General features: G+C 38.6%; 1 protein-coding gene across 9 annotated transcripts in view; it reads left to right on the forward strand.

Annotated features, from left to right (window-relative positions):
* The window catches only part of KIAA1549L (KIAA1549 like), a 104,205-nt gene extending 86,961 nt beyond the window's left edge, over positions 1–17,244 (forward strand). For 7 of the 9 annotated variants that reach the window (XM_027459466.3, XM_027459463.3, XM_027459464.3 and 4 more), the window contains 4 exons: positions 2,260–2,357; positions 3,574–3,719; positions 8,108–8,259; positions 11,618–17,244. In XM_027459466.3, the coding sequence (XP_027315267.1) occupies positions 2,260–2,357; positions 3,574–3,719; positions 8,108–8,259; positions 11,618–11,899 (678 nt within the window). In that variant the 3' untranslated portion in view covers positions 11,900–17,244. The remainder of the gene's footprint in view (positions 1–2,259; positions 2,358–3,573; positions 3,720–8,107; positions 8,260–11,617) is intronic. The other 2 variants (XR_011809826.1, XR_011809827.1) reach the window with 2 other exon arrangements.
* Positions 17,245–22,777: the final 5,533 nt, after the last annotated feature.

The following is a 22,777-nucleotide window of genomic DNA, read 5'->3' on the forward strand; positions in this document are numbered from 1 at the left end:
TATTTTATTTACCTATATATTTGTGAACAGAAAAAAGTGATGGAGGATTGGCTGCTGTTCCCCAGAGTGGACAGCACCTTGGGAAGGCGTAGCAGATCTTTTAATAGGATTTTTCCCTTTAACAGGATTCCCTCTGCCCAGCCATTAGCAAAACGGTGCCACTCGTTCAAAATCTTTCATTTCCTATGTAAGCAGCAAAATAAATGGTTGGATTTTCTACTTCACTTTTTTCCCCAAAATTTTCAGGGCAAGTTGCAGGAAGTTTGTGAATCATTCTTCTTGATTCCTTAAAAAGCCTCCTTTGATGTCCACATTTCAAAGCTGTGCGTTAATACACAAGTGAAACCCCAAGTCTGCAGCTCTCCTCCAACCCTGTCACCCTCAGTGGTATCTGCAGTCACCGACGACTCTGAAACATATCCTGTACCTTTAAAACAGGGGAAAAAATAATTTCATATTCAGTACTAATGCATGCTGAGAGCAAGATGTGGGATAAAAGGATTATGGAGGCAGAAGGAGGCGTTCAGTTCAGTCTGGGAGAGCATTGCCAGCTTTCTGGATGCAGAAGAGGTGTTGCAGACCATTTCAAGTCCAGCGCTAGTAGGAGAAATATAAATGAGGTTTCCTTTGATGCAACAGCATTTTTTTTCCCTATACAGTTCTTTCATTAAAAATCAGTAGTTCCCACGCCTGGCTAGGAAATGTACCACTGCATTTTCATATTTTTTCCACCTAAAGAAATAAATACTTTAAATATCAGCGTAACGTGCTGCAAATAAATATTGAGAGACATCAGAGGTGGCATGAAAGGGGAAAATGATTTTCAAAGACTTGCCTTTGAGGGACCTTACCCTGCTTTAAAAGAGGTGGGGGTGAGAGGTGGGAGAAAGATTCTTGGTCTGTGTTGCTTTTCTCTTAGATACGTTGACATCAAAAGTCAGCAGTGGATGCGTTATCTTTCCTGTGTGCAAACCCAGTTTTGCAGCTATTTGAGAAAAAAAGATAATGGAGCGCTGTCTGAAAGTGTGATTTGTAAAGATGATTACTTTAGATAGTGGTTTTGGGTATTTAGTGTGGGATTTATATTGCCAAATTCAAACCTAAATGTAGGTGTTAAGTCTGAACTAATCATGTAAATCCTGTAGGCTCTTTCAACAGGCAGGAGATAGAGAGTGACTCATCCCCCGTTACCACGTTTTTAGCTTTCTCTGCTGTTTGCCGAGGGAGATACTCGGGGTAAAGCAGATGCCTCTCTTTTAGAGGGTCAAAGCCCCAGTGCTGGACTTCAGACTCCAGTTTGAGCCCAAATGCATGGATCGTGATCCTGCAGAGCCTCCCCACAATTAGTCATTTGCTATCACTCCGATCTTATCTTTAAACCTGGGCATTTCTCTGAAGTGTTGTCAATAAAAACACCAACAGCAATAAATAAAGCACAATGGGTAGGAGAGAAGTGTCAATGAAATGTTAGAGAGATTGAAATCATCCCTCTGTCTTTAAGCATCATTTTGCCAAATTATAACCTCTAATCTATAGCATTCCTGAGAATTTAGAAGAGACCCTAAAGGTCATCTGTTGTGTGCCACAGCTTTCACGCACACAGTTACTTGACCTTCACATGTATTAGTGATGAAATCCAGAACAGCTATGAGCAAAATGCTGGGTTTTATGAGTTAGTGGGCTGATTGTGTGCTCCTCCGAGTTACTCTTCTTTTTCAACATAATTTGAATTATTATTGCTTTAGAAAGTTACAGAGCTTGGGTTTTTTGTGAAGAGTTTTCTTTTCATCTCTTCAAGGCTGGAAAAAAATGTTGAAATATTCATTGCTCATGGGCAGTTTCATTTCACCAGATGCTGCTCTGAGGATGCTTTCTGAATCTTTTGCTTTTGGAGGAATTGAAAATACTGAGATTTTTTACCTGTGGGTCCAAAGCAGCTGTCGAGTCTCACATAATCGTAACAGATCTGCTTCGCCAGCAAGGTTACAAGTGTCACAGAGACAGCGTTTAATACATTTTTGCTTTAATTAGACTTCGTTTTGCCTCTGTGAACACATTTGTTCATGTTTTCTTCAACGTCCTAAAATCACCCAAGCATTGTAAGTTCTATAATGAATCGGTATTTCTAGTGGTGCTACAAAATATTAGCTTCCTGTGGGCCAGCATGCAAAGCAGGTATTTGATTTCTGAGGTTAGTTTCCTTTTTAATTTGCATGGTATCTCTTCTTGCCTCAGAAGATCTGTCTCTCTCTTTTATAGGCTTACAGATTTTCTCAGCTTCCTGAGATGGTAATGGGATCTCCTCCTCCTCCTGTCCCTCCCAGAACCGGTCCTGTGGCTGTGGCCTCTCTCAGGAGGTATTTACCTTTCGGTTTGTTTCAGGTGTGAACTCTAAAACCCACTGTTTGCAAAAGAACTGAGCCAAACCCTGAAGTGGCACTTAGGAGCCGTCTAGTTAATAAACACCCATGAAATGAGAAACACACTATTTTTATTTTCTTTTTAACGTCAAGAGGAAAGAAATAACAATGAATTTTCTCTTCCGCTAGCTAATCAGTTTCAACATAATTAGGACGGTTCAGCTCTGATTTCTTTTAAAACACTCATTGCCTCAACTCACACAATGCGTAATGGCATATCATATAGCAAATGTAGGGTGGATAATTCACACCGTCACTTTCCCTACTTTTCTCTATTCTAAGGACTTGCAACATGATACAGATGAGTTATCAGAACCCTGGGTCCAGAGATTTGTGCCTGGCTTTCAGGTATCTCACACCTGTGTTTCCAAAGTGAAATATTTGTGAAAACCTGATTGCCTTAGCTCAAGGTATACATTTTGGCGTATCCTCACGGTTAGGCACTTGATAAAATGCATTTCAAGGAATTTTCGCACTTCTGTGGTGGATGAGCTCATTTAGCCTTCAATATTGTGCTGTTGTGCACTGCCTGATGCCAGCTGCAATCTGAAGGCACCACAGGCCCGCTGAGAATTGCTGTGGAGCACTGAGACCAAAGGAAAGTTTTTTTCCTGAGTGTCTGCTAATGATATTCTAATTGCATCCCAATATTCAGGATATGGATACAGTTTTCTGACACACTCTCGTTTATCCATTCCATTTTAGCTCTAAAGCAATGGGGACACACCTTTTCAGTGGGTGTTAGTACTTCTCACATGCAGTTTGCGCTACTTAGCGTAGTAGTCACCTGCTGTATGATACCTTGTCATATGCACTGTAGTAATATGCTGCTGTCTATGGTTGTCTATTGTGTTAATTAGCTACAGTAAAGATTTTTGTTTGTTTGTTTGTGTTGCATGTCACAGCCATTTGCTTGATGCAGTAAGAAAAGGCTCTATGCAACTGTAATTACACACTTCACCTAAGTAGCACCAGGTTAAAGAAATTCTCAGACATTTTCCAAACTTCTGTCATGCCAGAACATAATCAGATAACTTATCCGTAGCAGGCTTGTCATGCTGTATCTGATAGGCATGTATGTATGGCTACAAGTCTCATCTATTAATCAGGATATCAAAATTTTTTTTCTTTTTTTCTCTCTTTTAATGCACAGGTCTACATCAGATATTGGCAGCAAAGTGAGAATACCTGAGTCCAGTGGGGTGGATCCGGCCCAGCATCATGATCAGGCATCTTTTGCACCTGGTTCAAGAGCTCCAATGTCTGTTGGCCCACTTGATCAATCAGCTTTTCACTCAGGTGAAAAAATCGGCCCGCAGACCCAACTTGCATCTTTGAGAACCACACAACTTGTTTTGCATCCAAATGAGTAAATGGGATATAGCAAATAGAGATGATTATTTGGAGAAAGAAGGTATTAGGTATTTTATAGGGTACAAATGAAGGGGATATACAAAAGATTATCCCTTTGTAAATGCAGAAGCAGCTGCATTATAAATACTACCCGTCTTGCAGAAGCACCAGGAAATGGTGCTTCTGAAGGTAAGACCCTGCAGCGATGTACCAGATAGTCTTTGTTCCACTATGGCATTCTGCTGGCTCACTGATCAATTAAAGGTCCAGTAAAAAAGTTCATTTGTACCACAAAATCCAGTGGAAATTTTAGGGGGGATTTTCTAGCTGGTATATAGAGGGCATTGGTTGGCAAGAGCAGAACTTGCAGCATTTGATGGGGCTCAGCAGCAAGAGGCAGCTCTAAACCTTTACAGCTTTGCATGAAGAAAAGCTGTTACCAGCAAATGTGGTGATCTAGGTTAAAATAAGGTGTGAACAGTAAGAAATGCAGCTGTTTTTCTATTAATCATTGAGCTCCCTTCATCAAACTAAAAGATACTCTTGGCTGATATTGCTTGAAATCACTGGCTTCTTTCCATTCTTTTGATCCTCAGTAGCAGTTTGCATCAGCTGCCTTTTCTCTTCCTCTTGAGATCAACTATAACACAGTGGTTGTATCCACATTAGTTGTGGAGCAGACCAACAGGAGCAGCTCTGTAAAGCTGATCAGCTTATAAATGAGGGCCTGGCATCCATGCTGCATGCATTGCTGAATTTCTGCCTTTTCCATACACACACTTGGCATAGCTTTCAAGCGACCCATGGACTGAATGCTCATTAGAGCATTTGTTCCAGTTCGTTTTCATCTGAAAGAGGTCCAGTTTGTGTACTTTGAGAATGCTTCAGGGCTAACCAAAGCACCGAGACTGGAAACAGTTGGGAGATCACCTTCAAAAGCTGTAAGTAGTAGAGTTGTGTAGAAGAAGGCTTGATGGCATTGAGCACAGCTTGGTTTGTAAGGACGGGGAGGAAAAGCAAATGGATGTAAAGAAAAATGTGTGTGACTGATGTTTTTCAGCCTGACTGGGGGATGTCTTTTATGACTCCTTATTTCCTCCTGAGAAACTTAACCCCTCGCTGTGGTGACGGGAGTGGACTAGTGAGGAGGGGTAAAATCGAGGAGTTGTGTCCCCATCCATGCAAAGCAGAAGGCAGCAGTGCTTTTGCTTGGTGAAAGGTTATACGTTAGCTAGTCTGCCCTCCTTTTTTTGGAGAAGATAGCTCATGCTCACTTGCAGAACTTGTATTGGGTCAAGGTATCTCCATTTTAGAAGTCTCATGTGTTCCTGATATGAATTTGGTAAGAATTTTGGTTTTGAATTAATTGATTTAATCAGAAGATTAATCTGATACTTTGTTTTGATGGTCTCTGCATAACACTTGGCTGGGAAAATACTGGAAATAGCTTCTCATTGGCAAAATGTGTTTTCTTGATGAGCTATAGAAAAAGACTTGAAAGATTAAAAAAATTGTACATTGTCATTTCAGTTTGGTAATTGGCAGGTTTGTTAGATGTTGCTCAGTTAATCTGCAAGAAGGATTTCTTTCTTGTCTTAGTTAGAAGGAATAGAAAGTTATCTGCATTGTAGTCAGCAATTTTCTACTGAGAATAATACTGTGGAGATGCAAATCTGTTGTCAATTAATTAAATACAGTAGATCTGAAGGATCCATTCTACTCTGGCTTTTATCACTGTACCTTCTGCAGCATTAGTCTAAAAAGAGCAGCTGCTCTCCCTTTCATTTTAATGCAACTCAAACTATAAAGCATGTCACACGGCCAAGAACTCCTCCGTCATGACTGCAGTAACACGTTCTGTGTGATACACCTTTTTATAACTTCCAGTGACGCGGAGGTTTGATTGCTGTATGTAACAAGTAAGTGTGCTATGCTGCCACAGAAGAGTGACTGGATTTCATCAGAGACAAAAAGACCTCTGTGTGCATTGTGGAATGTGCCAGAATTGTTCTGGGGGTAGTTGGAGGAAACATTCGTATGTGATAGATCCTGTCAATGGCTGTGATGCAGGGGAAGATGGAGAGAGTTGTAAGAAACCTGCGACGATAGCAAGCAAGGATTCTTAATGTTCTGATTGGAAAATAAGTTTTTATTGCTTCAACAGATGAAAAAACATTGCCGCAGGTGGCGATTTGGCATGAAATGACCTGATTTGCTCTCGTGTAGCCCCATCGACATTAACTCTAAGATAATGATTTTGCAGTAAGAATTGGGATAACGTATTATCTCAGCTACTTGAGCGTTCGCTTTGAATAGCAGTTCATTTTGCTGTGGTTAAATTAAAAGAGCTTTTTGGTGTAGAAGCTTTGTGTCATCTAGAGGAGCAGCACTTTCTTTTCTGTACGTGTCTGAAGAATACTTCCAGCCTTGCTAACTCATTGAAAACAGCAATCCTTGTGCTGGCTATGACCAGGTAGGAACAAAGATTGCCCACGCCTCTTTTCTTAGCCCACCTCCTTCTAAACCGAGGGAGCAGTGGAGTAGTTGGGATAGAGGTCTTGTGGGATGCCCTGTGGCTACCTGCTGTTCAGGCGTACATCGTAGATCCCACTGGTCCAGAACAAATCCACTGTGACTACTTCTCTGAGGCAAAGTGACTCCAGCATCAGCCTGACACAGTGCTTTTCACCTACAACCTGATGTCAAAACGAAAGGTAGGACTTAGTCCCAAACAGTGGAAAACACTGGGGAAGTGTAAAGTGCAAGATAAATATTTTTAGTCCATTATTTTTAGATGACATTTCACTTTTCTTTCTTTTTTTTTTTTTTTTTTAAAGTCATTTTTGAAACAGATGCCATGTGGTTCTGCCCTGTGCTACAAAGTATTTTTTTCTCCTCTTTACAAGCCCTGCTTGCATTCATAGCTGTTTGACTCTGGGCTGCATTGGGAGGTCACTGAGAACCTGGAGATCCCTGGTTTTGTGCAGACTGCTTTGTGCTCAGGGGTGGGGATGTGCCATGGCTGTAAACTGAATCAGCCAGGAAGCAATGCTAATTTCTTCCTCTACACCCATTCCTAAATAAAAATGCCTGATTTGTACTTTTATTGTGTTCTTGTGGGGCTTCTGCTCTGACATAAATTATTTTTGCTATATTCTGTGAATTTGAAGAGTAAAATACATGCCCACATATTATAATTGAGTGTTCAAAACATCCTGTCCACATGCTTTGTTTGCTCCATCATAAAGCTGGTGGAGAACTCTCTCCTCCAAGGATTTAGGAACGAGGTTTTTAGGGCTTTAGCGTAGCAGTGGTACAGATGCTGGTGTTTGTCTTCCTGTGTAAGCAGACACTAGAGGAAGGAAGTCTTACTGGACAAGCAAATTGTACTTTAAACTTTGTAAACACTGTGGCTGGTCTGAGTAATTGCAGAAAGAACCACACTGGCCTGTGTGTCTCCATGAGGACTAAACCGTACCTGAAGGAGCAGGTAGAACCATATCCAGAGACTTGGCTGAACCTTGTGTTAGGAAAGCTGTTTTCTCCCACCTAGCCTTGAGTATGAGAATGGAATTCTAACAAAAGGCTTCCTGGACATCCCTGCACATGTATCTTGATCAAGACAAGGTAAAAACAGATCTCATGTCACCAGGTTTCCTTGGAAATACTTCTTTAAGTTGTAGCTGCATAATTCATGGCAGCCATAGGCTGTACCTGGGAAATGAATTGAGCAGGCAGAGCCTTGGTATTTTTCATGGAAGTATTGATGTTTTATGATGGGGTTGGTGAGATTACAGCCTTGTAAATGTATCATTCACTCGGTTTCGTGGGTTTTATGTCTAGAGACATTAAGATAGTTTTACTGTGTAAACTGAATGCTCTGTAGCCTGCTGTTGAAAGGAAAGGTGTAGTACTTTGGAACCCATGGCAACAACAGCTTCAAAATTGAAAACAAGGAAACAAATGTAAGAGGAAAAAACCAACTTTTTTTTCAAAGTTTTGATGGGGATCAGCCATTTCAAGGATTAAGTCCTAAGGAGTAAGTCCTCGTATCTTTATCTAAGGGCTGTGCATGATTATATAGACAACTACAAATCTCATCTTCTCCAGTTTTTCCCAGCATTATGGAGATATTCTAGTCAAATATTGAGAGTCTTACATCCAACCAAAGGTCAACGGAGATGTCATTCTCACCAAAGGAAAAAAAAAAGAAACAAAAAGGACACAATTACTTCATAAGTAATATCTCCTAATTTATAACTGAAAATACCGCCTATTAATTTTTATCTAATCTTTTTCTCTCTTCCTCTCTCTCTCTCTCTCTCTTTTAATAGGAAATACAGTACCAGCAGTGTTTGCCATACCAGCAGCAAACCGACCTGGCTTCACAGGCTATTTTATCCCAACGCCACCCACCGCATACAGGAATCAAGCCTGGCTGCCCTATGCTGGAGAGAATGAACTACCGGGACAGTGGGCAGACTCAGTAAGTACCCTTCTTTCTCTAACTACAATACATTTTCTGTGATTTGCACAAAAGAGGATTTAAGTGATATTTAGCGCTCAGCAAAAGATCTGAGAAGGGTAATTCTTCCTGAATGGGAACAATCTCTAGCAATGAAAACCTGTGAGAGAGGGTGGGAATATTTAGTCATCCATCCCACAAACTGTAAGCATTGTTCACTAGGCTAGAGGCTGGCACCCGCTCAAATTTGGTGTGTCAGATACTCAAGACAGAGCTTAAAGATTTGGATAGGGAGCAGGTGATGCTGCCTCTCAAAGTGGCTTCCTGCTGTTTGGGAGCTGGGGAGCACCTTTACATCTTGGAGACTTCTCTTGAGATAGCCCAGCTCCTAGCTCCCAGGCCTGCCGCAACCCTGCTGCACAGCATTTTAAGTCCTCCTGAAGGGCCTGACAGATCTTAAACTAAATAATTAATTGCACAATTCTACTCTGAGACAGATCTAATTTTTAGTCTGAAGTGTACCTACATTTCAAAGAGATAAAACTGAGATCCTAAAATGAATTGTGGTAGTTCATCATGTTTGAAACAATTTCTAACATTTAGGGCTTTTTTTCGACACTTACCTTTAATGCTATTAAAGAAATAAAAGCAAAAGATTGATTTTGCTGCCTGAGCTCACATCTGGTGTTTATGCAGCACCAATTCAACCCAGTGAACTGGGAGATGGATTCTATTTCTTTCTGTAGATCATCAACAGAACATTCTACTGAACTGCTTTCTAATAGTTGCCTCTGAGCAACTAAGCAAGAGAGAGTAAGGGCATATAAATGTTCTGGGGACAGCTATTTGTTGCCAAATCTTTATTACTGCTTTTGATGTCTGAGAGGAAAAGAATTCACTTTGTCTCTCAGATACAAGTCTGAATTTGCAGGCTGAACTGTCAAGAAAGAAGAAATACGTTCATGTGTAAGCTGAGTACATCTGCTGCTGTGCCCCTGACACCTGGAGGCATGTGAAGTCATACAGATTCCCTTCCAGATCAGAACTGCCATTTAAAACAAACAAAACCTTCCATGGAAACCATGAAAAAAATGTTATTTTTCTAATTTTTATTTGTAATCCTATGTACACTTTAAATTCAGGAGGACCGTTGTGTCTGAGCAATCATTTAGAACTTTTTCTTCAGAAAGAAAACAGAGCCAGGAACAGTATTTTAATTGACTTTTGTTCTTTTCCCTTTTGCATCCCTACTTCTTGGCTGCATTAAGTAAGAGTCAGGTATCACTTGTCAAAAGTGAAGACTAAAAACAAACCAGAAAAAAATGGAAATCAATGTTCCAACCCCCAGTTTCTTCCTTTGGAAGGAGAAGAATGTAGCCCTCTTCTTTCCTTGTCTTAAGGGAAAGAGGTGAGAAAAGCAGTTAGTGCCAGGGAACTGTTCCTTTCTGCTGTGTACAGAAAGGGACAGAGAGGGAAGTGAGAAGCTGTCTCGAAAATAACTGACAATATAGAATTCAAAGGAAATGAATATTTCTTTCAACTTCACTTACGTGTTACAGAGCTTTAAACCAGATCATGTTACAGAGACTTTTTCGCCCTTCTGCGATTTAGCAGAAGAGAAAAAAATGTAGAAACAAAACATTTCTGGTTTTTAAGTAGAAATAGAGACTTAAAAATGAGATACTCGTCATGCGTTTCCACTAATGGGACTGTAAATAAGACACCAGGTAGGCATATGAAATAGGAGATTTGGCAACCAAGAGTTGTCTTGGAAGCTTAATTTACCTAAATTAACCTTTTCTCAATTATAAGTTAAGTATTGGCACACTGAGCTTTGTGGGAGAAGAGAAATGCATTTATTTTCCAAATTGCTAGATACTGCTCAGTGAAAGTAGGGAGCTGGTGGCCTCTAGTGGTGTGTTCAAGTTGTATTACTAAAATGTTCGTCTGTTGAATAATCTGTTGTCAACTAAATAGAGGCGACTGCATTTCATGATCAGTTTTGTATTGCACCTGTTTCCCATGCTTGTGCCATCACATCATATTGAATACGTATGACGTTCTGTGCATCTCTTGGTGGATATCCAAGATCCTGCAGAGCATGAGTAAGTCCCAGTAGTCAGATTTCATAGGTTTTTAGATGCCTGAATTGTTGAGATTTTCAAAAGCACCTAGGGGATTGTAAAAGTCTCATGGGACCAGACCCAAAATGGGATTTAAATAAAATTCCAAAGTTGTCATTCTGAAGTTCATGCTGTGGTCCCATAATCCCTGCGGGGTATTTAAAATTGGCAGAGGATCACATCTTGCCATTTGAGTCTGTTTGCAGACACCTGCAGTTCTGAAATTCTGCTTCTGGCAAATCCACCAAAGCCGAAGCCTTGGTGGGTCAGGTACCTTACACATCAGCCTGACAGAAATCCAAAAGTTAGGTGAGACACCTGGCTGCCTGCCTGTATTATATATACTTATATAAGACTTCAGTGTATTTAGAAAGCTAAAAAGCATGTATTCTTCCTACTTTGAGCAATATAAATTACAAAGTTAACTTTTTAGTGTTTAAATATTGTGGTAGCTTATTGGTTACCTTACAGTAAGTGTGGTATTCTGAGCCATCCTGTTCATAAAAAGCATAACTTGAATTTCCCTTCCTTTTTGTTGGAATGGATTGCAACGACCAGTTGGTACTAGTGAGGTTTTCTCAAGGAGAAATTGTCTTGTCCTAGTGATGTGTTGTGGGTTGCCTTTTGAAGCAGCACAAAGCCTTTGAAACTATTTCCTAGACTTTGCAAGACATAAATACTATTTTATCTGTCAGATAAAAAACAAAACAAAACCAAAGCTTCTGAGAAGTTTAGTATGAACGTAAAGACTGGTATCACAGTTCATGGATTTTGGACAGAAATTTAATAGTCACAGGGACACTAAAACTAAACAGCTTAAGTTATTGCTGCAAACCAGCAAAGTCTTCTGTCCAGTGTTGTCAGCGTCCTGAAATACATGTATAGTAGTGGCTGTTTGAAAGAAAAATACTTAGGAGAAATAGTAATCAGAGGGGACACTTTCAGAAAAGCTGCCTCCTTAGTCTTTTTGCAGTCATGATAAAATTGCACATGCAGTGTCCTAGTATACTGCAAAGTATTTTTGTATTTTTGCTGCCACGGTTCAGAGAGTTGAGTTTATTGATGTGCATTCGTAAATGGCACATGCAAAGATATAAATTTGTCAACTGACACTTCGGAATGTGAAGCTTACGTTCTTGTCATAGGTTCGTATCTTTTGCATCTTACTCTGCCCCATGGAGGTTTGTGTTACCCTGATGGGTGGTGCTAAGGATCAGTTGTTCTGTATAATTCTGTGTAATTGCGATGCTCTACAGGTTCCACTGCCTGGCTACATCGAAGCTTACCCAAGGCCCCGCTACCAACACAATTCTCCTTCACGACTGCCTCGCCAATACAGCCAGCAGGCGAGCATGCATCCCAGCCTGGAACAAGCTCCTTTGCCGTCTGCCACAGCTTCTCAGCAGAGCCTGACGGAAAACGACCTGTCCGATGCCCCTCTCACCAACATTTCTACAGCTGCTCTTGTAAAGGCAATAAGAGAAGAGGTTGCTAAACTGGCAAAGAAGCAAACAGATATGTTTGAGTTCCAGGTCTAACATCTTTTGTGCACAGTAGTTGTATCATATAATTTGAAGTAGCCAAGGAAGTGATCCCTTTAATTTTCACTCACAAACTTGCTGTGAATTGTGCCAAAGTGATGGCATTTTTCTCCATATGAAAAGTCAACACTATGAAATCACTTACCGTAGAGCAACAAGACTCTGCAGATATGCATTCTGCTTGCCAGCTAAGGAAATGCTGCCAGGTAACTGTTCAATTCAGATACTATAGACCATATGCAATTGTTAGTCACTTAGCACTTGTACTATGACCCATTGTCACTAGAGATGCTGCTGAACATGTCTGTGACACAGTGTTTCATTTGCAGGCCCAAAGGTAGAGCTGCTGAAAATAACTCCTGCATGTCAAAACTTTATTTCTTTGGTTAAAGAAGAAAACACAGTATTACACAGAAAGCTGGAGGCCATGGTAGGTGTGGTGGTTGGTGGCCATGTTAATTGCTGCGGGACATTGTACAAGGAACGTTGATTTCATCAACATGGACTCGTTCAGTGTTTTCTTTCTAGAGGCTGTATTTAAACCAAAAGAATCTGCGATGAGTGATACACATAAATGTCCTGTAAATACCCCCGATTCTCCTCATCCTATTAACAGTACAATGAAGTGAAAGAACAGAAGACTGAAAGAGGTTAATGATATTTTGATAATTGGTGGCTAGTCCATGAATGCCACTGATGAGTTATGGAGGAGAATTTTCAGTGTGAGACAACACAATGCATGAAGAGCTAACAAAGGAAATTGGTGCTAGAAGCTTCCAGGAGAAATAAATAAAAGAGGTTATTTGTGTTTGCTCTATATTCAGGCTTTTCACTTTCTATGGATGTGAAGATGGTAAACCTGAGACCTTTGAGCAAGTATTCCCAACCTGGAATAATGAATACGCCTGCTTGTACAAGACGACCTCTGTTTAACACAGTGCTTTTTTTCTCTTTCTTAAGCAACGATATCTACTGAAGTGCTACATGAAGCCACAGTGGATCTTGCAATGGAACAGTGAATACACACCTAGGAAGTTCTGAATGTAGAGGACCTGATTATATATTAACATGTAAATAAGTAAACAGTTAAATGGATTAATGAAAATACTAATGTGCTGTGAAAAAGAGAGCATTTCCAGAAGTGATGCTGACTTTGTGTTGTTCAAGATAAAGGTCACAAATTGTTAAGCTGCATTATTGTATGAATCCAAACCCAAAAGAGAATCAAACCAGTTGAATGGGACAAAAAGTTTGTCTTTTGCAGTTGTACAGAATAGTTGGAGATCATGAACAATTGTTTTCAGTTCCTTTGCCAATTAGCTTTGGGAACTGAAGTTGTTGCAAAATACATTGTGTTGGGCATGTTTGATGTCAACTGGAGTTAAAGGTAATGTACTTCATTTCAGTAAGCTATCCTTAATTGCGTATGCTATTTTGTCTGTTCATTTCCTTTTCTTGAGTTTCTTTGGTCTTTATTGGGGTGAGAAAGGGAACTTGGTTTAGCTTTTTGGCCATCAATAAAATGAGAGGAGGAAAGAGGAGACTAGAAGAGGGGAAAGAAGAAATTGATGAAGCACAAACTTTTAAAACAGAGCTATTTTTTCCCCAAAATAATTATATCATAAACCCTGAGATTGTGATATGTAGTTATCCTAGAATACACAGATATCTTCTGCTCCGAGACCTTAGATATTGCAGAAGTTTTTGGAATGCTAACTGATCTTTAAACGAATGTGAAGTTTCATTTTTATTATTTAAAAATCAGATATAAATAAAATGTATTTTTGTAATCTCGATGTATATATGTGCTGTATATTTATATAAGTGACTAATCTGCTATAGTCGAAAAATTTCCATAAATCAAGTGAAAAGAAAAGAAAAAAAAAAGAAAAAATAATTTTAATGATCAATATTAACATGCTGTGTCTGGAATACACAAATGGTGGCTTGGATATTAAACAACCAAAGAAACTCAATCTTTCATATACATATAAGTCTACTAAAGGCAGACTGCTGTCTAACTTACCTGTCCGCTAACTAACACTGATCTTATCAGTGTAACACAATACATCCAAATGTCTTTTTGCGTTAACAGCTGCCTAAAAATGTTGCATTTAAAACTCACAGCTTGAAAGATACCAGGCCAAACTCAGCGTGCCATAAAAATAAGTTCTGTTTGGCCTCAGTGGGAACTCAACCCACTGAGAGCAAGGCTGAATCTCTGTATTGGTTTTCATCCATACATGCAAGTTTCACTAGAATCATGCAAACAATATTGTGCTTATTTTTCAGTTGGTGTATTTAAATCACTGTAATGTAAGTGCAGACATAATTTAAGAGCAGCTTCATTTTATTTAGCCTAAGCTGTTTAATAACTGGCTTAAGCTAACTTGGTAAGTTAAATCTTCATTTAGTCAGCTGCCTTTTGCATCAGCTTTTTGAATGATTCTTGTCGTTATTCCAGTGAAATTTTGTATGCAGATAGGGCCTTCTATGCAATGGGAGTGAAATGCCCTCTGAAATAAATTTCTGTATTTTAGACACAAGTTTTGCAGGGTTATCCTAAAGCTGCAAGTGCAGAAGCAGCAGCAGTCATGCAGACAGGAGTGCTGAAGCAATATATCTGGGAAAGGTCATGTTACAACGTAGTCCCAAAAGAGTCACAGGAGGTAGAATGTATCAGATTTAAACAGCATCTTCGGGACGCTCAGCTCTGCTTGTAAATCTCTTCCCATTCTTAAACTTAAGAGATTTAACTGTTCTGTCAAAAAATGTGTGAGGGTGAAGCCAAGCATGTATCTTGCCATACTGAAAATTTAAAAAGTTTGAAAATTACGTATGTGGTATAGGGTTGGGATACCTGCATGCAAGCAAAATGAACAAAATAGAAAAACAAAACAAACAAGAACAACAAAACAAACAAAAGAACCATATAAATTGCCATCTAGAAGGACAAACCGTTTCAGTAAAGTTAAACAAAGTACTCTTCATACAACTGAGGAAGACCTGTTAGACTTCAAAACTCAATTTTGTTTGATATTGTATTGATGATGTGCAGTCTACTGAATATTCCCTGAATCATCACTCTGAAACCATTGTGGTACACTTTTATTCGCAAAGGTATTTTACATTCTTCATTCATAATGGGTTTTTATCTTGTTTGTAATGTTTCTATATATTTTTTTTTAAGTACAAAGTAAGATTATATCTAGACAGTAAGGACATTCCTGGGAAAGAAAAATCCATGCTGTAATATTTATATTGTCTGAGCACAAAGCAATGAAAAAGTGAAAATATAGTGTACAAATAATTTGTAAAATAATAAACATTTTGTATGGCTACAATTACAATATAGTTTTTCAATATTGATTTTGAAGCAGAAAGTTTACCTGTTGAAAGTTATGACATCATCAGAACGTGTTGGTGTCACTTACTCCAGTAACAACTTAGGGCTTTTCTAGTAAATGCCCCAACTTTCTTTAAATTGTTGCTAATGTTAGGATGGAAAAAACTCTTTTCTGTGTACAGAAATGTTGATTTTCTGACCGATACTTGTCTTCAGATTTGTAAATCATTAATAGAAACATGGACAAATGAAACACGTGTAAAATTACTTCTCGGTAGGTGTGTAATGACCATTCTCAGTAGGTATACATACTGTGTGTGATGCTTTATTAACATTACTAAAAGAGTAACTTTAAGAGGAGAAGAGGGCATTCTTTGACAGTCATTTCTGGAGACAGATATATCTGGAATTGTGAGGAGCTGTAACGCTGTAGAAATTCAATTATTTTTTTTAATCTAATAATATTCTAGATAGAACTTGATAGAAATGCATGTAAATCCTATATAGAAATGGGAAAATTATCATAAGTAATGATCATTTCTTTTTCAGACTAAATTTTAAATGGGGAGACATGGAGAACAGAAAACGTAAGCTAAAACTATGAAGCAGGTAGAGAGCAGCATTGGATTCTGTGGCAGAACTGATGTGAGGCCTCTGTCTTGTTTAAGGGGTGATAAATAGAAAACTAACTGCAATTTCGGGAAACATGTCAAGATGTCTGTAAAGAATGAATTAAACTTTAATGTATTTTTTTCAGTCCTGTATTGTAAATATAAGAGCTAAATGCCTGCTTCTGAAAGTCTGAGGAAACTTGAAAGCAATGATAGTTTTCTGAGCTAGCATGAGAAGCTGCTTCGTTTTGCTGACCTCGCACTACCTGTCCACATGTGAGCAGCTCCAAGCACAGTGTCTAAGGTTTCTGTAAAACAGTGATGGTCTTGACCTTATATTTCTTGTACATAAAAAAATCTCGCAGTGGCTTCTCATACCTTGTTGCCATGCAATTGGGTAGGAGGAGAACAAGTGTGAGATAGTATGAAGGACGTTAAGGGGTCAGAAGTACCCTAACAGTCTGGAAGCCATGCATCTTCTTGATGCTTGCTACGTTATACCTACTAGAAAATGGTTGTTTAAAGCAGCTGTCCTTGGAAAGGTGCATTGCTTTCACTGTTAATGACGGATATGTATTAATTAATACTCGGTCCAAATACAAGAATGTATCAATTAATGCTTCCACTCCATTGTGCAAGCCATGTGCATACTCTGTGTAGCTCCACATGAGAACGTGGCAAAATGAGCATGAGAGCTTTCCAGGGTTACTTAATCTCAAGTTGTATGTCATTTTATATGTATTTTACCATTTGAAAAAAAAAATGTGCAGACACTATGCTAGTATATTAATACTATTAGCCTTTTTTCTTTTTTTATGGGCTTTCTGAAAAAGAGGAAAGTTTGGTCTACTAAGGTAGGAGTGCTTACTTGTCACTACTACCGCCTTCTCAGTCTGCTATCATATCCGATGGATCAGATCTTTCCCCTCCCCACTTAACTCTACTTCTACAAGGGTACAAATACACAGTTGTTTTTTTTTTTGAGTAAGTCGTGTAATTTTGAAAATAAGTATATGGGGGTAAATAACATCTCTGTGATCTCTCCAGATATGTTATTGGTCTGCTGAGTAATTTTTCAACACAGTGTGCATTTAAAGAGAAATGAATCAGCTCAAGCCTGTTTACTATAAAGTGATTTATACCTCTACTGTAGATTTTGTAACAGGTCTATGTAGAATCAGTATGGCAAATGGTTACTTAAACTTTCTATGCTAGACTTTCTTTTCACGGGTTAATGTTTTGAACATAACTCCAGGACTGTGTAAGATTGTGTTGCTTATCAAAACACTTTGAAGTGTAGGCATGCAAAATGAGGATGAGTACTCATTGAGAATGCATTTATGAACTGTTGCCTTTCTCTTGTAAATAAATAATGTAAAAATTTACTTGTGGAAATGATATTTATATAGGTCAGTAAATGAATTGGATACTGACTTGGTCTATAATGAAGGTTTCAAGATGGCTAAGACATACAGGCCTGCCTGGTTAATACTGCAGTATCTTTATTGAGAATAATTGTATTGCATACCAGTCGTTACAGCATCAAAAGTATTGGTCTTATCCTGCATGCTTGGTCCAAAATGTTTGGCAGTACCCGGTGAATGAAGAGCAATCAGAAAACTGCACACCTTGGATCCCTGTTATCCAGGAAAATTTTTGTCAGGACTGTAGATAAGACACGGGAGATGGAACAAGGATTTCAGCGGGGCTCTGAGGCAGATACACTACAATGTGCAATATGTTTGCCCTTAATACACACAGATGTAAGAACTACAGTTTTTTGAAAACTAATTCTTAGATCCACCTGTTTGTGCCCACCCATTTCAGGTTTCTTAAGCTGTACAGAGGCAATAATGCAGGTTTTTTTTTGTTACAAAGCTTATGAAAGATAAGAAATGGGTTTTAAAGAGTTAGGTGGTTAAATGCCTAGCAGATGTGTTGACAATAATTACAAATGCCATGAAGAGATGCTTTAGTAATTTATTTTTTTTGCATTTGGTAAAATTAATTCTTGTTTTAAGAAGTGCCTGACTTTTCAAAAATTGCTGAGTTCATTAATAGTAATTGTCAAGGAGTAGCATATTGTATTCTAATAACTTTGTAACATACTAAATACACACATTCTAGGGCAATAATAGGTCCGAAGGATTGTAAATGATACCGAAAGTTGATTCCACTAAGTACAGTATTTTGTGAGGAGGTGATTTTTTTTCTTACAAAGCGTGTCCCTCTGCTGCAGCTTGGTGCATTTCTATGCTTTGTAAACCAATGTTGAAACACCATAACACATCGGCATTAGTTAAAATCAAGCATATCTGGCAAGTAGCACTGATTTTTGCAGGCTCCAGTGGGACTTTGTAAAGAGTGCCTGTGTACGTGATTAACTTCTTAAACTGTTAAAACAGAAATTTGTGTGTCCTTAACTCTGGATTTTTACAAGGAATCATCACCAGCAAACTTCACCAACATATACGCTGAGATGTGATGCAACAGAGTACAGGAGTCTACACCAGGCATTTACCAGTACTTTAAAAAGCGAGTGGCTGTGGTAGAAGAATATGTGTTACACCTTCTATTTTAGCAGTGCATGGACACCAGCTACTTGGGGGTTGATAACTATGACAGAACAGAGTCTGAAATTAACTGCTTGGAATCGATTGTAAGGTATTTTGTTAGCTTTTGATTTCTTTGCTTGTTAAAACAGTACAAAAATAACAATATCAAGAGCATCTTCTAATTCAGAGTTATAAACATGGGAGATCTGAATGCAAGGAAAATTCAGGTTTGTTGTTTGTTCTTGCCTTTATCTCCTACTTTCAATAGTGCAAGCAGAAAAAAAGAAAACACTTCACCCTCCTCTAAATTAATTTCAGTATTGCTCCCTATGATGGAGGGACTGACAAGGCTTTTTACGTTTCATACTTGCATTGGGTTCTTCAAACTGTATTCAAGGTCGTATTGGATAGAGAAAAGGACAGTGAAGCCAAATATTATGGAAAATAAAACAGAGCCCATCTCACTCAAAGGTAGGTTTAGGATTGAGCAGCCCAGTAGTAAGAGCTCAGGTCTGGTTAGGAAGGAAATGTGCACAGCGCAGCTATTCCTGCCTTATTGGACTTCTCATTTTCATTTGAACAACTTTCTTTTGTGGCAGCTGTGCATTTTGAATTTAGCTTTTGCATTAGTGTACTCCAACAGCCGCTCTCTGTAGCTCACTGATGTACTGCAGGTGTGACAGAGATAGTGACTAACATACGTGATGTAATTATTAATTAGCTATGGCACTGTGTGGCTTGGGACCATATTCTACTGCGTGATACTGACAACGTCATGTTAGCATTAAGGCAGCATGAATATTGATAATGTGTTCCATTGAAGTTACAGACAAAATGCATGCTTGCTTCAAGGAGAGTAGGGTTGATCCAGTATTCTCTCAGTGACTTAACTATCATAAGCATCTTATAATCATGTGAAGACAGAAAGGAGGATAGCTGGTTACAGGCAGCTTAATCTGGTTGTGCCTCAGCATCGCTGTCTGTAAAGCAGGGTGGAGAGAATGCCCCTCCTCATTCTGCTGGGAGGGGTTCAACTGATAATGTTGGGAACTGTGAAACCCTGGAGGGGAAGCTGGTACTTCAGTATGAAGCATTATTTGTTATTTCGTGGAGCTTGGTAATTGTTCAGGACTATAAATTACCCAGTCCTCTGGGGACACTGAAATACAGATGAATTCACAAGGGAGCAAACCCCTCCTAATGCTATTTCAGTATGGTCTAGGAAGCCTTTCTAATAACAGCTTCTAATTTATTTTTATTTTTATTTTTATTTTTATTTTTATTTTTATTTTTATTATTTTTTTTTTACAGAGATGCTAATATATAAATTGTGTCGCTTCCTATATTTCATCTCCATTTTTGATGACATTCACTTCTCTTGCATCTTTGAGTTATGGAAAGGAAAAGTGCTGCGTAATTACAAATATCCACATTATCTTCATTGTTTACAGTTTGATTCAACTGAACTGTAATGGCTGTGTCTATTTTTAAGTGTGTTTCAGCTGTAAATGGGTAAATTAGTTTTGTTAAGCCAGTTAGAGCTGCGAATTTGTGAGTAATTTGTAAAGCCAAGTCTAGGGACTAAACTGAAAGAGGAAGAGAATAACCAATTAAGATTTTATACTATGCAGTTGGAAAGGAAACCTCCAAGAGCTGGTTCCGTTTGCAATTACAAACATTGCCCACACCAGTGGTTGAATTTTACTTTTCACTAAAAAAACATGTAAGATGTTCTGGGTCATTACAAAATGGCTGTTTTTACTTTGAACTGGAGGGTGATCCTAGAAATGAAGCTTACAAGCACATAGCATAGGGTTTTTTTTTTTTTGTGTCAGGTGCTGTAGCTTAGTTGAAGTTGTACATGTTCTTTCTTGGCAATTTTGCACATTAAATAAAATATGTCTTAAAATCTATGTTGCTACTTATTGATTGCTTTTGCTGTGTTCCTTTCTGTAGATCAGCTGCTTTTAAGCGTGAGCATGCCTTTCATTTGGAGCAGCCAGGCTTCTGGGCTGCGTAGGGGACGTGCTGCTCATGCTCTCAAGAAAGAACCTGGCAAAGGATAGGGAAGAAGTTTAAAGAACTCCACGAGATAAAACGGTGTATTTCAGCAGTGGTGCTCCTCTGAAGAGAGGCATTTGCCTGCCTTACAGAGGTGAGCAAGAGAGTAATCAGCAAAGCATGAGGATTTTGAGGGCATCTTGTGATCCTGTGTTTCCTTTGTGAATTTTTGTCCCTACCTTCATTTTGTCTGTGCCCTCCCCTATTATTCAGTTTCTATTCTTTTTGCTAGCATTTAATCAGGCCTAAGTTTCCTGCTGTCAGCCTGATGTGGAATGAAAAGAAAATGGAAAATGCAGGTATGTGTTTTTGACAGTACTGCTTTTGTGTAATTTGCAATTCTAGTCATTTGGAATAAATAGTTCATGTTACTACAAGGAATAAATCTTCCTCTTCCTCCCTCTTTTTGTAGTTTGAAGGAAAACAGAGGCAGGAAAGGATCTTCCCAAAATAGAAGATAAATGAAATTCATAATGTACATATCACTGTAAAGTTTCGGGACAGATACTGTTACGTATGGATACGTTAAGTTGTCAGTGAGAGTGCTTAAATTGGCTCAAGGGTTTGTTCTAGCTTTTCTCAAGATACACCAAGATTTCAGCTGATTTTGCAAATATAAGTTAAACAACTGACTAGGAATGTTAATAATTTTATGTTTCCTTAGAAAGACCAAGTGCTCCACTTATCAACTGCTAGAAAGCCTTCCTGGTTAGCACCTTTAACTAACTTACATTCAGTAACTTGAGAAAACCAACTACCCAAGCAAACAAAAGGAGCCAGGATTTCTAGAGTTAATTGCTACTCTTGATTGCCCTGCTTTATGCATAGATACTAGCCCTGAATTTTCAGGACAAGCGAATCTATCATGCAGCATTCACTACTGAAAACAAAAGTCATCTTATGATAGTTTAGTGCTTTGGATTCCCTCTGTAATCTGTCCCAGAACTAATTAAGGCAGCTTTGCTTCAAGATTAATTTACATCCTAATGATCCATTGTAATAATGCAGAGTATCCATTTGGAGAATTAACATAACAAACTCTAAAATAAAGAAGCAGCCTGCAATTTGATGGGCCCAACTGTTTGGTATAGAACCCTTTAAAATAAAGCTTAAAAGTATTCTTCCTTTCCAATGGCTTTTCATCTAATGTTTCCTATCATAAAACAGCCAAAGCCATTTCAGGTTTCCAAGTGAAAATCCTGAGAGTGCTTCATAGGAAAGCACACAAGTATCCCTGCAGCTGTAGATGCTGTGCTGTCAGCGAGACAGCTGTCATTGCTCAGCCCTCAGGTTGGCTGAGAAGATGCTTCCTGAGAAGCCTTCTTTGTTAAGAACTGGAAATGAAACAGAGCAACCTACTGATGTTTTGAAATCTTTGCCCAGGAATCCAGAGCATAGCCAAATGTTGCTTTCTTGAATGCAATAGGGATAGATTTGTTGAGTCACAGGGCAGCTATATGAAAGAGATCTGAGCTGTGCCAATATGTAAATGTCAGGCTTAACCTTCCCTTAACAGTCTAAGAGAACAGAAGCAACTGAAAAACAGATGGCACATGCTTTGTGAATAAAGGTATGCAGTAAGAATGCTCATTGTATTTCAGTTAAAACATGTTTATTTTTATAAAGGGTACAATTAACAAATCAGTTTTCAGATGTGCTGATTTGAAAGGAAAAAAAAAAAACAACGTGCCTACAAAGATAAGAGCAAATTACTGGATGTAACAAGGTCAAGTGGAAACAGAGAAGAGAAATAAAGGTAAATAAAATGTTTATGGCCAAGTAACAACCAATACATGCTTCGTTATGTGTAACTGGTTGTTTGCTTGGGCTATTAATACAACCTTATTATTCTCTCTAAATTCATGCACATGAATGTGGTAAATATTTCCAACTGAAATTGCAGACTGATTAATTTCAGGCAGAAACACTTCATGGAATTTTCTGTGTTTCTCTAAGTTATTTTCGTAAGTGCTACTTCACAGAGAAAAGGCCAAATTGGCTTTCTAGTGAAGCCATCATCCTTCAATGACCTTCTTGGAACACTGAGATGCTTTAGTAAAAGGACTTTGACCAAAGCACCCTGATAGCACAATGCTGTGGCTGAAGCTGGCCAAGGTAAACCCTTCTGCCGTGTTTTGGCACACAAAACTAATGATTTTCAGTAGATAGATGTTCCCAGGTAATTTTAACAGAGATTACATATTAACTGATGTTATTCCTTGAGTTATCCCCTTATAATTAAACATGAAGTGTTTTTTTTTACATAATAGCTATATGACAGAAACTGTACAATAGGTGGACT

The sequence above is a fragment of the Anas platyrhynchos genome, chromosome 5 (genome assembly GCF_047663525.1).
Source record: "Anas platyrhynchos isolate ZD024472 breed Pekin duck chromosome 5, IASCAAS_PekinDuck_T2T, whole genome shotgun sequence".
NCBI lineage: Eukaryota > Metazoa > Chordata > Aves > Anseriformes > Anatidae > Anas > Anas platyrhynchos.